At 48.7% G+C, this 17,835-nt stretch overlaps 1 protein-coding gene across 3 annotated transcripts in view; it reads right to left on the reverse strand.

Moving 5' to 3' along the window:
• The window catches only part of RASA1 (RAS p21 protein activator 1), a 148,167-nt gene that overhangs the window by 66,817 nt on the left and 63,515 nt on the right, over positions 1-17,835 (reverse strand). For all 3 annotated transcript variants that reach the window (XM_075325129.1, XM_075325128.1, XM_075325127.1), the window contains exons 11-14: positions 12,966-13,122; positions 9,939-10,026; positions 8,816-8,893; positions 7,608-7,765 (exon numbers count right to left, since the gene is read on the reverse strand). In XM_075325129.1, coding sequence (XP_075181244.1) covers positions 7,608-7,765; positions 8,816-8,893; positions 9,939-10,026; positions 12,966-13,122 — 481 coding nt within the window. The remainder of the gene's footprint in view (positions 1-7,607; positions 7,766-8,815; positions 8,894-9,938; positions 10,027-12,965; positions 13,123-17,835) is intronic.

Here is a 17,835-nt window from a genome sequence, read left to right on the forward strand (position 1 = left end):
CAGGAAGGAAAGAAAAATTGGCAATGCAAATGGCCAGGGAGAAAACCCTTGAGCCAAGCACCACGCTAAGAATATCTTCCACGTCCTGTGATAGATCTTAGCTGAGGATGGTTTTCTAGCCTGTCTCATTGTGGCAACAACTCCCTGAGATAAACCTGAGGCCGCTAGGATCCAGGACTCAATGGCCACACAGTCAGGTTCAGGGCCGCAGAATTCAGATGGAAAAACGGCCCTTGAGACAGCAGATCTGGACGGTCTGGTAGTGCCCACGGTTGGCCTACCGTGAGATGCCACAGATCCGGGTACCACGACCTTCTTGGCCAATTTGGAGCGACGAGTATGGCTCGCTGGCAGTCGGACTTGATTTTCCGGAGAACTCTGGGTAACAATGCTAGAGGTGGGAACACATAGGGGAGTCGGAATTGCGACCAATCCTGAACCAAGGCGTCTGCCGCCAGCGCTCGGTGATCGTGAGACCGTGCCATGAAAACTGGGACCTTGTTGTTGTGCCGTGACGCCATCAGATCGACGTCCGGCGACCCCCAGCGGCAACAGATCTGTTGAAACACGTCCGGGTGAAGGGACCATTCTCCTGCGTCCATGCCCTGGCGACTGAGAAAGTCTGCTTCCCAGTTTTCCACGCCTGGGATGTGAACTGCAGATATGGTGGACGCTCTGCTTTCCACCCACGTCAAAATCCGCTGGACTTCTTGAAAAGCTTGGCGACTGCGTGTTCCCCCTTGGTGGTTGATGTACGCCACCGCCGTGGAATTGTCCGACTGAATCCGAATCTGCTTGCCTTCCAGCCATTGTTGGAAGGCTCGCAGGGCAAGGTAGATTGCTCTGATTTCCAGAACATTGATCTGCAAGGTGGACTCTTCCTGAGTCCACGTCCCCTGAGCCCTGTGGTGGAGAAACACCGCTCCCCACCCTGATAGGCTCGCATCTGTCGTGACCACTGCCCAGGACGGGGGAAGGAACGACTTTCCCTGTGACAATGAGTTGGGGAGAAGCCACCAACGTAGAGAATCCTTGGCAGTCTGAGAGAGGGAGACAGTCCTGTCGAGGGACGTCGATTTCCCATCCCATTGGCGTAGAATGTCCCATTGTAGAGGGCGCAGATGAAACTGCGCGAACGGGACTGCCTCCATTGCTGCTACCATCTTTCCTAGGAAATGCATGAGGCGCCTCAGTGAGTGCGACTGGCTCTGAAGGAGAGATTGCACTCCGGTCCGTAGCGAGCACTGCTTGTCCAGTGGAAGCCTCACTATCGCTGATAGAGTATGAAACTCCATGCCAAGATAAGTCAGAGATTGGGTCGGGGTTAGATGAGACTTTGGAAAGTTGATAATCCACCCGAAAGTCTGGAGAGTGTCTAGCGCCACCTTCAGACTGTGTTGGCATGCTTCTTGAGAGGATGCCTTTATAAGCAGGTCGTCTAGGTACGGGATGACCGAGTGACCCTGCGAGTGCAGAACAGCTACTACTGCTGCCATGACTTTGGTGAAGACCCGGGGGGCTGTTGCCAGACCGAAGGGTAACGCTACGAACTGTAGGTGCTCGTCGTGTATGACGAAACGTAGGAAACGCTGATGCTCTGGTGCAATCGGCACGTGGAGATACGCATCTTTGATGTCTATTGATGCTAGAAAATCTCCCTGAGACATTGAGGCTATGACGGAGCGTAGGGATTCCATCCGGAACCTCCTGACTTTTACGTGTCTGTTGAGCAACTTCAGATCCAGGATGGGACGATACGATCCGTCCTTTTTTGGGACCACAAACAGATTGGAGTAAAAACCGTGACCCTGTTCCTGACGAGGGACGGAGGTCACCACTCCTTCCGCCTTTAGAGCGGCCACCGCCTGCAACAGAGCATCGGCTCGGTCTGGTGGTGGAGAAGTTCTGAAGAAACGAGTTGGCGGACGAGAACCGAACTCTATCCTGTACCCGTGAGATAGAATATCTCTCACCCAACGGTCTTTGACATTTGCTAGCCAAATGTCGCCAAAGTGGGACAGCCTCCCACCGACCGCGGGTGTGGGCATCGGAGACCGCAAGTCAGGAGGACGTCGTTTTGGCAACGGTTCCTCCGGCTGGTCTTTTTGGGCGTGACTGAGACCTCCAAGAATTTGAACGTCTCTGGTCCTTTTGAGTCTTTTTTGACGAGGCGAATTGGGACCTGCCCTGTCCTCGAAAGGACCGATAACCAGACTGACCCCTCCTCTGTTGGGGCTTGTTTTGTCTGTGTTGCGGTAAGGAAGAGTCCTTACCCTTGGAGTGTTTGATGATTTCATCCAAACGCTCTCCAAACAATCGGTCACGAGAAAAAGGCAAATTGGTTAAGCACTTCTTGGAATGAGAATCTGCTTTCCAATGTCTCAACCACAGAGCCCTACGCAAAACAACTGAGTTGGCTGACGCCACTGCCGTGCGGCTTGTAGCGTCAAGAACAGCATTAATCGCGTACGACGCGAATGCCGCCATTTGCGAGGTCAATGGTGCTACCTGCGGGGCAAATGCACGTGTGACAGAGTCGACTCGCGCAAGCCCGGCCGTGATAGCTTGGAGTGCCCATACGGCCGCAAAAGAAGGCGCTAATGACGCTCCAATCGCTTCATAGATGGATTTCAGCCAGAGCTCCATCTGCCTGTCAGTGGCATCTTTAAGTGCCGCTCCATCTTCAACAGCAACCAAGGATCTGGCTGCAAGCCTGGAAATTGGAGGATCCACTTTTGGACACTGGGTCCAACCCTTGACCACTTCAGAGGGAAAAGGGTAGCGTGTATCTTTAAGTCGTTTAGGAAAACGCCTTTCAGGATAAGCGTGGGGTTTCTGGATTGCGTCTCTGAAGTCAGCGTGGTCCAGAAAAGTGCTTAATGTACGCTTAGGGTATCTGAAATGGATTCTCTCGTGCTGCGAAGCTGACTCCTCCACAGGAGGAGCTGGTGGGGAAATATTCAACATCTTATTGATGTTAAATATAAGATCATTAACTATTGCGTCACCATCTGGTGTATCTAGATTGAGAGCGGTCCCAGGATCAGAATCCTGGTCAGTTAAGTCCGCCTCATCACCCATAGATTCATCCCGCTGGGATCCAGACCATTGAGATGAATGTGAAGGCCCGTCATAACGAGCCCGCTTAGGCTGCCCGGGGCCATCGTCCGAGTCAGAGTCTTCACCCTGAGGTGTAGATGCCCGTCCCGGAGCTAGGAGCTGAGGGGGACCAGGGGGCAATACATGCACAGTGTCCGTGGTCTGAAGTACAAGCCTAGCTCGCAATGTGTCAAGAATTTGTGACATAGTGAGAGACATTCTGTCAGCAAAAGCTGCAAACTCAGTTCCTGTCACCTGGACAGCATTCACAGGTGGTACACCCTGGGACACGTCCAGCAGAGGTCCCGACTGTGCAAGCGCCGCAGGGGCCGAGCACTGCACACAATGGGGGTCCGTGGAGCCTGCCGGTAGAAAAGTCCCACATGCGGTGCGGGAAGCATACAATGTCTGTGCCTTGGCACCCTTGCGTTTTACGGGCGACATGCTGCTGGCTCTCTGCATGTGAGAGAGTCTATAGCCAAAGGGCGACCAGCGCTATGTAATACCAAGTATTTGTAGCAACAAAATACTAAGAATACTACGAGCACAAGAGGGGGTGAGCCCTGAGGGCTGCTTACCGCCCGCTGAACAGCGGGTAAGAGGCTGCTGAATGCCTTGTCTGGGTCTCCCCGGCTCCCCTCTGCAGCTCAGCGTGTCTGCAAGAATGGCTGCCGGCTACTGTGGAGAGGGGCGGTCCGTGGGAGTTCCCAAACAAAAGTGCGGGAACAGTGTCCCCTCTGTGCTGACTGTGAGGGCTGGAGTATGTAAAAACGACTCCAGCCCTCAGCGCTGATGCCCTGGCCAGCGTCCCGCCCCTCTCCTGACTGGCAGGTCTGTGGGCGGGAACGAACGCAAGCAGGCCGCAAAAGCCGGGGACTCGAGTTATCAGCGCGGCCGCCGTAAAAGCGCGGGCCGCGCTGAAGTCCCCGGCGCACCGCAAGTGCCAGCCGCGCCGCTGTTCGAGCGGCCGGCGCGACCGAGTTCTGGACGTGGGCAGCGTCCCGCCCCTCTCCTGACTGGCAGGTGTGGGGGCGGGAACGAAAGGAAGCAGGCCGCAAAAGCCGGGGACTGTAGTTATCAGCGCGGCCGCCGTAAAAGCGCAGGCCGCGCTGAAGTCCCCGGCGCACTACAAGTGCCAGCCGCGCCGCAGTCCCAGCGGCCGGCGCGTCCTATTCCCATAAATGTGCCTGCTTCAGCAAAGCTGAATGAGGCCATGGCACAGGCGCCGCAGCGCTGATGTCCCCCGGCGCACTACAACACCCAGCATGCTGCGGTGTGAGCGCCAGATACACGGGGACACAGAGTACCTTGAGGATGCAGGGCCATGTCCCTGATGTACTCCGCTCCATCCAGCATCTTCTCCAGGGGCTGTAGATGGAGCACGGTCTCTGTGCCTGGAGACCGGTAAATCCCACTTCACCCAGAGCCCTGTAAAAAGGGATGGGGAAGGAATCAGCATGTGGGCTCCTGCCGCCGTACCCGCAATGGGTACCTCAACCTTACAAACACCTCCGACATAAGTGGGGTGAGAAGGGAGCATGCTGGGGACACTATATGTGTCCTCTTTTCTTCCATCCGACATAGTCAGCAGCTGCTGCTGACTAAAAACAATGGAGCTATGCGTGCGTGTCTGACCTCCTTGCGCACAAAGCTAAAACTGAGGAATCTGTACTCCTACGGGAGGGTGTATAGCCAGAAGGGGAGGGGCCTTACACTTTTAAGTGTAGTTCTTTGTGCGGCCTCCAGAGGCAGTAGCTATACACCCACTGTCTGGGTCTCCCAATTAGGAGCGAAAAAGAAAATCTGTTTGGAGGGCTGGAAGAGAATTCTATCCTGTAGCCGTGAGGTATGATGTCTCTCACCCACTGATCGGAGACTTGCTTTAACCAACCGTCGCCAAAGTGGGAGAGCCTGCCACCGACTAAGGACGGGGCTGGAGCGGGCCGAGAGTCATGAGGAAGCTGCCTTAGTGGCAGAACCTCCTGCGGTCTTCTGCGGACGTGCTTTTGGGCGCCAGTTGGATTTCTGATCCTTGGCTGAGTTAGCGGACGAGGCGGAAGGCTTAGAGGATGACCAGTTGGAGGAACGAAAGGAACGAAACCTCGATTGATTCCTACCCTGGGCGGGTTTCCTGGTCTTGGTTTGTGGCATGGCATGGAAGTACTCTTCCCGCCAGTAGCTTCTTTAATGATTTCATCCAGCTGTTCTCCAAACAGCCGTGAACCAGCAAAAGGGAGCCCAGCAAGAAACTTCTTGGAAGAAGCATCTGCCTTCCACTCTCGAAGCCACAAAATCCTGCGGATAACAAGAGAATTGGCTGAAGCCACCGCAGTGCGGTGAGCAGCCTCTAGCATGGCAGACATGGCATAAGATGAAAAAGCTGAAGCCTGAGCAGTTAAGGTAACCATCTCAGGCATAGATTCCTTGGTGAGGGAATGCATCTCCTCTAGAGAAGCAGAGATGGCTTTGAGAGCCCACACTGCTGCAAAAGTCGGGGAAAACGCGGCCAGCGCAGCTTTAAACACAGATTTGGCCAGAAGGTCAATCTGACGGTCAGTGGAATCCTTAAGTGAGGTGCCGTCAGCCACCGACACAACGGTCCGGGCTGATAGCCTAGACACCGGAGGGTCTACCTTTGGGGAGTGAGACCACTCCTTGACCACCTCAGGTGGAAATGGAAACCGGTCATCAGAACCACGCTTTGGAAAGCGTTTGTCAGGGCAGGCCCTGGGCTTGGTCACAGCGGTCTGAAAACTGGAGTGGTTAAAGAACACACTCTTCACTCTCTTAGGCGAGGTAAACTGATGTTTTTCTGCCAAAGAGAGTTGCTCCTCTGACACTGGCGGATTGAGATCCAGCACAGAATTAATAGAAGCAATCAAATCACTAAGATCTGAGTCACCCTCAGAGAAATCGATGGGATACATAGCCTCCGAGCCCCCAGTGAGGGCATCCTCCTCATCTTGAGAGTCAGCTCTTGAGACAGAGCCGTGGGATGGGGAGGGGGAGGAAACCCTGCGCCTTCTCTTAGAAGGACGGGGTCTGGGATCAGATGATGAATCATCCGTGAGCTCCGATGGACGGAGGTCAGAGGATAGGAGTCCTCTGTCAAGAGTATTAGAGGCACCCTGTGAGGGAGGCTGATGCATATTCATCAAAGTCCTGGACAAAAGTCCCATGGACTCAGCAAATGACTGGGATATGGACCTAGAAAAGGACTCTACCCAGGCCGGGGGTTCAGTCACAGGTGCAGCAGCAGCCTGAGAGACCACTGGGGGTGAGACTCCAGGCTGTGGCACCGCCAAGTTAGAGCAACCATCACAGTGTGGATAAATGCTCGGCTCAGGCAGCAGGAGCCTACATGCAGTGCATGCAGAAAAAAGCTTTGGAGCCTTGCTCCTTGTGTGAGACATGCTGCTGGAGTGGGGGCTTTGCAGAGAATGAACCCCAGGGAGAATATACAGAGGTCCACAACCGGAGACCGGCTGTGGCTTACCAGACCGCTGAGCGCGGTGTTGTGTGCCCTCCAGATCCCGAAGCCCGGTCCCCCAGTGCGCAGCACCTCAGCAGAGATGCAGAATGCAGGATGTCCCAGAGCAGAGTGAACTCTGCCTGAGAAACTAGGGGGCGTTCCTATAAAAGAGCGGGAACTGGAGAGCTATAGAAACCTGCAGGGAAGGAGGGACGCCCCAGCAGTGGGGAGTGTCCCTCCCCTGTGTAGAACGGCCGCCGGGAGGAGCCGAACCTGTCCCTCTGCATGAGTGACATGCGAGGGCAGGAAAATGAAACTAGGCCTCCGGCGAAGCCGGGGCCTAAATTTAAGCGGCGAGGCCGACAAGCAGGCACCATCGGCGCGGTTCTCAGGCAAAAGCTAGAGAACCCGCCGGAAAAGTTAAAACAATCACATACAGCATACTCTCCCCTTACAATAAAGAACCGGGACCCCCAACAAACGTCTCAAGTACTTAGCTGCTGAGACGCAGGGCCATGTCCCTGGGGATGAGTGCTCCGGTCCAGCAGAATCCTCAAGGGGCTGTGGATGGAGATCGGACTCCTGCCAGGCATGGAGACCGTGCTGGCTCCCACTTCAAGCCAGAGCCCAGAAGGGATGGTGAAGGTGCGCGGCATGTAAGGCTGCAGCCTTGTAAATCAACCTTAACAACACCGCCGACACAGTGGGGTGAGAAGGGACATGCCGGGAGTCCAGACATGGACCCGCTTTTCTTCAAACTCTTTCCAAAAGTCAAACAAATCAGATGAGAATGCATGTGTGGATGTATGCCTCCTGACACAAAGCAATAAACTGGCTAGGACTGGCTACCAGGGGGTGTATAAGCTCAGAGGGAGGAGCTACACTTTTAAGTGTAGTACTTTGTGTGTCCTCCGGAGGCAGAAGCTAAACACCCATGGTCTGGGTCTCCCAAAGGAATAATAAAGAAATTTAAAGGGGTCTGAATACTTTCCGTACCCCCTGTATATAAAAAAATAATAAACTGTTAGAAACTTACTCAAAGAAGAACTCTTCTGACCAAACAGGGTTTTGTCCGTCCCTGGCGTGCGTCTTTGCTACCTGTACACTATTCAGGTAGATGTTACAATACGGACTAGTGAAATGTTTGACTGGGAGCTTGTGAGCTTCTTCTATGTGTAAATGAAGGCTGCTGACCTAAAAACGGGAAAAAAAACGTAAAATGTACATATCACAGTGAAAAGAGAGATGGACAGCATGTGCTTTATGAAAATATAGTAAAAGACCACAGGGACGCAGCACAACATGTCTTACAGGGAATCAGTCACCAGGTTTTTGCTACTTCATCTGAGAAGAGCATAATGTAGAGACAGAGACCCTGATTCCAGGAATGTGTCACTTACTGAGCTGTTTGCTGTAATTTTGATAAAATCAATGTTTTCTCTGCTGATCTAGCATTTATACAAAGCTCATTAATATTCTGGACTACCTGGCAGCACGTGACACACCGCTGGAATCAGTATCTCTTTTCCTTCATCAGCCTGCTCTCAGATTAGGTGGCAAAAACCTGGTGACAGAGTCCCTTTAAAGTGAACCTGTCCGGGGCAATATGCACTCAGAATCACAAGCAGTTCTGGGTGCATATTGCTAATCCCTTGATTCATAGTGTGCTTGACAACCGGGTGTACGAGTCCTGGCTTCAAATACATGTAGTGTGTATGACCAAAAGTTCGGGATCATGCGCACTGAGCCGAAATCCTGGACTCGGATGCGATGGCAGCAGAGAAGTGAGAGCGATCATGCCTCTGATGCGGCGCATTCACTAGCATGTCGCAACGCCTACAAGGGCATACTAACATGCCAAGGGGCCGACTAGCCAGGGAAATCTCACCCTTACGACTAGTCCCTGCGCTCATTAGCTTATTTATATGGATCTTTACAAATATTTTTTTCTAAAGAACTCTTTATCTATGCTACTAGATACAGGGACAGTTAGGCAGAGATTAGCAATATACACCCAGAAGTGCTCGTGGTTCTGTGTACATATTGCACCTGACAGGTTCTCTTAAAAGGAACCCGTCAGCATGTTTAACACATAGAAGTAATGGTACTGCTGTCCATGTGCTCGGTCCACAGTAAAAATTATACAATTTTAGTTTTTTATTCTAATATGCCGCTCATGAGAAATTAGAGTAAGTATGCAGTAAGCAATATATATTTAAGACAATACTAAGTACAGACACAGACCTGCCTGAGCCGTTTATTAGATGAGGCTTGCGTTGTTTTCCGTAGACTGCAAAATGTCTGAAGACTTTTCATCCAATCCTAATAAAATATGTAGAAAACAGATCAGATTGTAAGCAGATCCGTACTCATAGTAAAGTCATGTTGCATGAATTCGTGCAGATTACACGTGATCAGATACAACTCTACATTACAGAACAGAAACCGCCTAATCCCAACACCGATGTAATATATTTCTTACGGTGACTGGTTGGGATTGTGGACAGCCCATGGTGTGAGCAGCAGCTAGAAATCCTGACATCTGCAGCGAGTAGAGGTCTCCATTGTACAGGCGACATATGGAGGCACGTTATGTAATAATAAAGCATCGTTGTAAGGTCCACCATTTAGAAGAGCCTCGGATTTTGATCTAGTCATGAGATTTTTCCTTTCCCTAATAAAAGGATCTTGTGAGATCCTAAAGTCCCCAATACAATAGACAAATGTCAGCCAAACCCAACAATATCAACGAGTTCGGCAGACAGTCTAATGTGTAGGAGAACCCCAGACACTTTATTGCCAAGGCAAATATTGACCTGGCACATGCTATTTTGGATTGCAAATGGTGTTGTTTATCGGCAATAAGCTGCCACTAGAAATGTCTGTTGACAGCTCTCGCGGCACTCTGCCAACGATGTCACAGCCATCTAATGTGTGGGGTGGGCTCACAGCCAACGTGTGGGGTGGGCTCACAGCCAACGTGTGGGGTGGGCTCACAGCCAACGTGTGGGGTGGGCTCACAGCCAACGTGTGGGGTGGGCTCACAGCCAACGTGTGGGGTGGGCTCACAGCCAACGTGTGGGGTGGGCTCACAGCCAACGTGTGGGGTGGGCTCACAGCCAACGTGTGGGGTGGGCTGACACCTTGTGCACCAAACATTCACTACACGTGTGCATGAAGAGAAAGAGGCGATTTCTGGTTATATGAGACAGACATGCGCGAGCATTTGGGAATGAACATGTTAACTGTAGAGCTCAGCACACTGGTTTTAGGAATCTGAAGCCCCAGCAGGATCGGGAAGCCAGATACTGACCACATCATTACCATAATCCCCGAATCATAACCACACGTTATTACTTCTAGTTACCTCTGCTTGTTCGGGAGTCTCACCAGCAAAGTAGAAAATATAATGCTCCTCACTAAAGTGCTGAACTACAATCTGGAAACAGTTTGGCCTGGAAGAAAAACATGACCTTTTTTGTAATTGGGGATTACTTAAGAAAAAAAAAAGTTTTCAGCAGACATTTTTTTGCTAAACACAAACGGATGACTAGAAGAGAAAATATAAAAAATAATATTCACTTTACCAATTTCTGGCAACTCTCCAGTATTGGTCTTAGCACTGCTTTGTCTATTGTCTAGACCACTGAAATCAGCCATACAGCAAGTGATCAGCCGCAGCCACCACATGGCAGGGATTGTAGTGGTAGGGATTGGCAAGGCGAGTATTTGGTGCTTTAATAGTCATATTTTATTATCCATATTACAACTTCAAGTCCTGGCCTGATTGAGACACTATTGTTCTTACCAAGCGACATCAGAGATCCTTATATTACTGTTACATTAAAGGGTTCTGTGACTGTTCACACCAAGTACAGGCTCTCGGTGCATCATGGAGGCCAAACACTTAAGTGCACCTTCCCACCTACTTATTTTCCCTGTACCTCCTCCCCCACCTCTTCTTGGATTGGCACTTCTGCCTTTATGGAGGTGGACATAGATGGAAAATAAGCAGGTGAGAATGAGCACTTAAGTGTTTGGCCGCCATGATGCACCAAGCACCCGTACTTGGTACAAACATTCATCCTGTGCTGACAGAGCCCCTTTAAAATACAAAACCGTGGTTGGGACTTGTGCTTGTAATATGGGCAACAAAATCTTGTGATTGTACAGTCAACTCCCATTGATAGTTTATACCATTGTCGGCTGTATGGAAAACACAATCCTTTTTGACGAACAAAAAGCAATTTACAAACAGACATATATAGGTTGTGTACTTTGCACAACCATCTACTATTAATGACCGCAAAACTGCAAGAAAAACAGAATTCCACGTCCGGATCAGAGACGCTCCCTTCCCCTCCGATACCTCTATAAGGGGGACACATGGCATCCAAAGTGAAAACACACAGTCACGGATGGAAGAGGTTTCAGGAAAAATGTGGACAGCAGAGAAATATGCAACAAAAGGGACATATTAACAAAACTGAAATGGGTTCTCAGAGTGAACTGCAAGACAAACCCCCGTCCTACCGGTGGCATATTCTAATGCTCCGCTTTGCTGCAGAAAGTTTTATTGTGTAGATTTGATCCATTTGTATTAAAAAAAAACTATCGAAATGGTGCAGACGGTCCCTTTATTTTGTGTTATTATATATGTTGGGGACATGATTGCTCAGCTTAAAGGGAATCTGTGAGCTGAAATATACACCAAGAACCACGAGTCCTCGTTACATATTACTAATTCCTGCCTATCAGTCCCAGCATTCAGTAGCATACATAAAGAGAACTTTAGAAAAAGTATCCAAAGATGCTTTATAATATGCTAATAAGCACAGGGACTAGGTCTATGGGTGTTAGTTCCTGCGCTCATTCCACCCTCTTAGCATGTTAGTACGCCTCCAGGGGAGTGCCAACATGCTATTCAATGTCCATTGCCCAGCATCATCAGCGGTGACACGCATACCTGTATGGGGAGATAAGGTATGCACACCAGTGACTATGTAAGGGGAATACATGGAATAGCAGAAACTGCTGTGTGAATACTGACTTGAAAAATCCAATAGCCATATGTAAGAATGAAATGTGAAAAATGGAATCTGCATTACTGCCATGAACATATGAATCAAGAGAAAATTAGCTACTGAATTGATCAATGCAATAGAGCCCCAACACTACGCCAAAGTATTTCTCTACGTTGGGGTCCCTAGCTTGTGTGTGTCCTCTCATGCAGTTAAAAAACTTACCGTGTATGGGAAGCTGAGACCCAGGCTATTTATGCGTATGATATGGATTGGCAATAGGTGTGGTTGGGGAGGGTTCACAAACGAAAAACTACTAACAAATAAGGAATAACGTTTGGAACTCCATTCTAAGTCTGAACTGGGTGCAAAAAACCTAAAAAAACATCACTATGGGGAGATACGCATACCTGTGTCCGTTGTCACCGCATCAGACACCGGGCAGTGCACATGATCAGAAGTCACACTTCCGGTCATGCGCAGTATGAAGATGGGTGTATGCGTCCTGGCTTCAGAGAGGTGTAGTACGCATAGCTGGAAATGCAGGGGACTTCTGATCATGCGTACTGCCCGGCATCTGATGCAGTGACAATGGACACAGTTAAGCGCATCACCGCTGATGACGTTAGGCAATGGGCATTGAATAGCATGTTAGCACGCCCACAGGGGCTTGCTAAGAGTGTGGAATGAGCGCAGGAACGAAGGCCCTAGTGACTAGTCGCTGGCCTCATTACCATATAAAGGATCTTTGGAAATCCTTTTTCTAAAGAACTCTATGCTACCAGATGCAGGGACAGTTAGGCAGGGAGTAGCAATATGCATTCAGAACTGCCGTGGCTCTGTGTACATATTGTACCTGACAGGTTCCCTTTAAGTGACTGCTAAACATCTGATTCCCAATTAATATTTTCTGTAAATGAGTATCTGCAAAATAAAGGATCTCAAATATAGGAAAAAGGTTAAAAAAAAAAAAAAAAAAAAAAGACAAAAAGTTGATGGCCCCAGTACTGCAAGGGGATACGCTGTGTTCCCTAATGGTGCTTTCTTACACTCCTTCAGTAATATGGCAGCTTGTGAAACATGCCATGAATACTGGGTGAAACTGGCATCAGACAGAAGTCTAGTAAGGCCATATTAGGTCTACAAAAAGCTCGTAGTGTGCAGTAGCATTATGCCTTATGAGTCTTGTGTTTCTGGGTAATGGGTGTAGATCATAACAGATTTCCTGAAGCCAGAAACTACAATTATTCTGTTAAGGCAGCTCTAATGGGAATGAAGAAAAAAAAATCAGGAGAAAAAATTGGACCCAACTAAGACTCAGGAGTAGGATAAAAACACCGAAACATAAAACACATTTGGTTGGAAGCGCTCACCTGCCAAACAGACTGTCATGGACGACATAGACAGAACACACACTCAAATCAATTAATCCTTTGGGCTTTGTTGCACGCTTTTCACTTTCAAAAAAAATAAGCTGGGCATCATTACCCTCTAAGATAAAATACAAGTTCTTCCACCGTTTGCCTTTACCTGCAAAGAAAAAACACATAAGGAAACGAGTAGTGGTATTCTCCGAGCATGGTCGTCTAGCTGTTGATTGTACTGGTCACACACAAGCTCTCAGATCCCTCTCTACCTGATGCCGGGATTGCCTGGTATGGGGCTTGGTAATGAGCACATGTCAAAGTCCCCATTCTTTCCCAAAAGACGACTATGGATATCACTATATAAATTATTATAGATATTGTGCTGGGGACCCGCAAGAACAGGGACAATAACAGCCATAGGGATGAGTAGGACAAGCAACCATCCTAAATAATCTGTCTATGGCCCAACAATGAACAGATCGTCTGGCTACCTCTACAAGTATACAGATACTATGCCTATGTTCACATGGGGCGCTTTTGCAGTGATTTTTTTTTTCCTGACCTAAACCTGATCTTGTGGCAGGATGTCTCCTGGGAGTCATCTGCGGATTTGGTGCGTTTCTTGGTGGCGTTTTTTTCTACAAAGTGTGTTGTTTCAATGCAAAACCGTTGCAAAAACGCTACAAAGAATTGAGATGCTCATTCTTTGAAAACCTGACCAAAAATGCAGGTATTTCACAAAACAGTCAGGAAAACAATCTGCAGGTGTTTGTGTGTGTGCTTGAGATTTCAGAATTCTCAGACTTTGCTGGGACTGTAAAAAAGGAGCGTTTCATAAGCATGGATTTGAATAAAACCAAAGCAATATTGCTGCTAAAAAAAAACCAAAAAAACGCTGCAAAAACGCCCTGTGTGAACATAGCCTAAGACTCCAATTGAATCCGATTAGGTTTGAGAATCCCAGTATACTTGGATCACGATGAGCCAAAGTTGAGTACAGTGGAATCTTGGTTTACGAGTAACCCAGTTAGCGAGTATTTCACTTTACGAGCAAAGCTTGATGTAAATTTGTAACTCCGTTTACGAGCAAGCTTTGCAGTACGAGCACACACTTCCGGTTCCATACATTCACTGCGCTCTAACCCGCTCTTGCAGTCCGCACAAACACACACATATTATGCTCACCTTATCTTCCGTTCCCTCGCCGGCCTCCCGGCTCTTGTAGTTCGCCGCTACAGGATTTGTATCAGGTAACTATCGTGACGAGGGAGGAACTTCCACTGTCAGCCGCTACTCAAAGGCAGCCCACTGACCAATCAGAGGCAAGCGGCTCCTGCCTTTAACGTCAGAACTCTGGCAGCGGAAGTCCCAGATTGGTAACCATTGCAACCTGATACCATTCCTGTACCGGCGAACTGCAAGAACCAGGAGGCTGGCGATGGAACAGAAGATAAGGTGAGCATAATGTGTGTGTGCGCATGTGTGAAATGAGACATTGAACAAGTTGTGGAACAAATTGTCTGCATTCCGATGATTTCCTATGGGAAATTTTGCTTTGTTAGACGAGTAACTTGGTTTACAAGCACACTCCCAGAACGGATTGTTCTCCTTAATCGAGGTTCCACTGTATCCTCGATTTTTGGGAAGCCACGCTCTGGCGAGGAGATCCCACCAACTTTCTAGTTTGTCGTTTAACAGTGGTTGGAGCACAGCTTCCCATTCACAGAGGATATTCATTTTTGGCTAACTGCGATTCATCAAGACCAGTGAGAGACTGAGTTGGAGCCGGACACTTCTGATTCATGAAGAGCTGCACGCCTCTTCCTGAATGACCCTCAGTATGTGTATTGCCACTAATCTTAGTTGGGAAATGCAGTAATATTTGAGGCATAGTGAACGGCCGCTGCCGCTTGTAACGCCCCAGTTCTGCGCACTTTATGGGAGCTGGGCAAAAACAGTGTGAGAAAGCCAAAAGTCGCTAAATTTTAGCACAACTTCAAGTTGTGCCGAAATTTTGTGACTTTTCAAAGAGTTCTGGCCTAAAAGCTGATGAATCCGGTTCATTATAAATATTGTGGGACTGTATGCAGACAGAACAGGAACCCTTGTCCTACTCACCCCAGGTCTGTTATTGTCCCGGGTCTTGCTGTAACCCAGCGCAAAGATTCTATTAATTTATATAGTGTTATAAAGTAGTTTACTGGTGCCCGTTTTATGCGGTGTGCAAAATTATGGAGGCACCAGTGTATTTTCATTACATCTATAGGGCATGTACAGGGTGACCTATAATAATAATCTTTATTTCTATAGCGCCAACATATTCCGCAGCGCTTTACAATTCAGTAGGATCATATACAAACAAGTAACAGTTATAGAAGATACAATATTTAAAGGGAAAAAAGGCAACCCTGCTCGTGAGAGCTTACAATCTACAATGAGAGGGGGGGAGGGGCAAGCTACAAGTGTTTATTTACAATGACAATCCAGCCATCTCAAGGAAATGGGGGATAGATAATGGCTTCCTGGACCAGTTGGACAGAGCCTTGAGATGCATTTGGGTGCCATGGAGTTTGATGTGGGGTTATTTTCTGAGAAGTTGTGGAGGGATTAGGTGAAATTAGTTTGGCTAGGGAGTGTGATAGGCCGCCCTAAAAAGATGCATTTTTAGGGAGCGTCTGAAACTGAGTAAGTTGTGATTTGTCCTAACTTCTTGGGGTAGAGCGTTCCAGAGGTTTGGTGCAGCTCGGAAGAAGTCTTGGATTCGGGAGTGGGAGGTTCGAATTAGTGTGGATGTTAGTCAAAAGTCATTTGCAGAGCGTAGAGAACGGGTGGGGTGATAGACAGAGAGGAGGGTGGAGATGTAGGGGGGTGCCGCACTGTGGAGAGCTTTGTGGGTGAGAACAAGCAATTTGAATTGGATCCTGTGATATATGGGCAGCCAGTGCAATGACTGGCACAAAGCAGAGGCATCTGAGTAGCGGTTAGCCAGATAGGTGACCCTGGCTGCTGCATTAAGGATGGACTGTAGAGGAGAGAGTCTAGTTAGGGGGAGACCAATTAATAGAGAGTTACAGTAGTCAAGGCGAGAGTGGATCAGGGCCACGGTGAGGGTTTTTGTCATTTCCATTGTGAGAAAGGGGCGGATTCTAGAGATGTTCTTGAGGTGCAAGCGGCAGGAGCAGGCAAGAGATTGTATGTGGGAGGTGAAGGAGAGATCAGTGTCAAGTATAACCCCCAGACAGCGAGCCTGCTGCCTAGGAGTTATCGTTGTGCCACACACAGAGAGGGAGATGTCAGGTTTAGGAAGGTTGGGAGATGGAGGGAAAAGCAGAAGTTCAGTTTTGGAAAGGTTAAGTTTCAGATAGAGAGCAGACATGATGTTGCAAACTGCAGTCAGGCAGTCACTTGTGTTCTGTAGTACAGCGGGGGTGAGCTCAGGGGATGAGGTGTATAGCTGTGTGTCATCAGCATAAACATGGTACTGGAAGCCAAATCTGCTGATGGTCATTCCAATTGGGGCAGTGTAGAGGGAGAAAAGAAGAGGGCCAAGGACTGAGCCTTGAGGGACCCAAACAGTGAGAGGAAGAGGAGAAGATGTGGAGCCAGCAAATGATACACTGAATGAGCGGCTAGAAAGATAGGAAGAGAACCAGGAAAGCACAGTGTCCTTTAGGCAGATAGAATGGAGCATAGAGAGAAGGAGATGGTGGTCAACAGTGTCAAAGGCGGGAGAAAGGTCAAGAAGAATAAGCAGAGAGTGGTCACCGTTACATTTTGCTGTCAATAGGTCACTTTGACAAGGGCAGTTTCTGTTGAGTGTAAAGGGCGGAAGCCAGACTGTAAAGGATCTAGAAGAGAGTGACAGGAGAGGTAGCGGGTGAGGCGAGAGTAGACCAGGCGCTCCAAGAGTTTAGAGATGAAGGGGAGATTGGAGACTGGTCTATAGTTGCTTGTGCAGGACGGATCAAGAAAAGGTTTTTTTTAATAATTGAGTAATGATAGAGTGTTTGAGGGAGGAAGGGAAGATACCAGAAGAGAGAGAGATTGAAGATTTTAGTTAGGTGAGTAGTGACAACCGGAGATAGGTACTGGAGGTGTGAAGGAAAGGGATCAGTACGGCAAGTGGTAGGACGAGAAGAAGAGAGGAGCCTGGAGACTTCCTCCTCTGTGACTGGGTCAAATGTGGAAAATGAGCTGGATGGGATGTGGGGAGGGATGGGATTCACAAAGCTTGGTTGTTGTGAGCTGATCTCTCGGCAGATGTTTTCTATTTTCTCTGTGAAATACGAGGCCAGGTCATCAGCATGAAGGTCTGTGATAGGGGTCTGTGCTTTGGGACTGAGGAGGGAGTGAAAGGTGTCAAAGAGCTTTTTTGGATTGTTGGATAGTGAGGAGATAAGGGTGGTGAAGTAGGTCTGTTTGGCGAGGTGAAGGGAAGAGTTGTATGTCCTTAGGGTAAGTTCACACAGTGCGTTTTTCGGGTGCGTTTTTGGCCTCAAAACTGCATGACTTTGCTTCCCCAGCACACAACTTTTTTTTAAGTTGCGTTTTTGAACTTAAAAAAAAAAAAAATGCACGTCAATTCTTTCCTGCGTTTTTCTGCGTTTCCCCCCATGCAATGCATTGGAAAAACGCAGAGATCAAAAACGCAGCAAAACGCAGCCAAAAACGCACCAAATCGCGGTAAAAACGCATGCGTTTTTTGCCGCGTTTTTATGCCGCGGGTGTGTTTGTGCGTTTTTAGCGGCAAAAAACGCACAAAAACGCAGCGTCAAAAAAACGCAGCGTGTGCACATAGCCTTAACATGAACTTGTAGTGGATGAAGTTTACTGGTGTGCGGGTTTTCATCCATAGGCGTTCAGCACTCCTAGAGCA

This window comes from Anomaloglossus baeobatrachus, chromosome 1 (assembly GCF_048569485.1).
Source record: "Anomaloglossus baeobatrachus isolate aAnoBae1 chromosome 1, aAnoBae1.hap1, whole genome shotgun sequence".
Lineage (NCBI taxonomy): Eukaryota > Metazoa > Chordata > Amphibia > Anura > Aromobatidae > Anomaloglossus > Anomaloglossus baeobatrachus.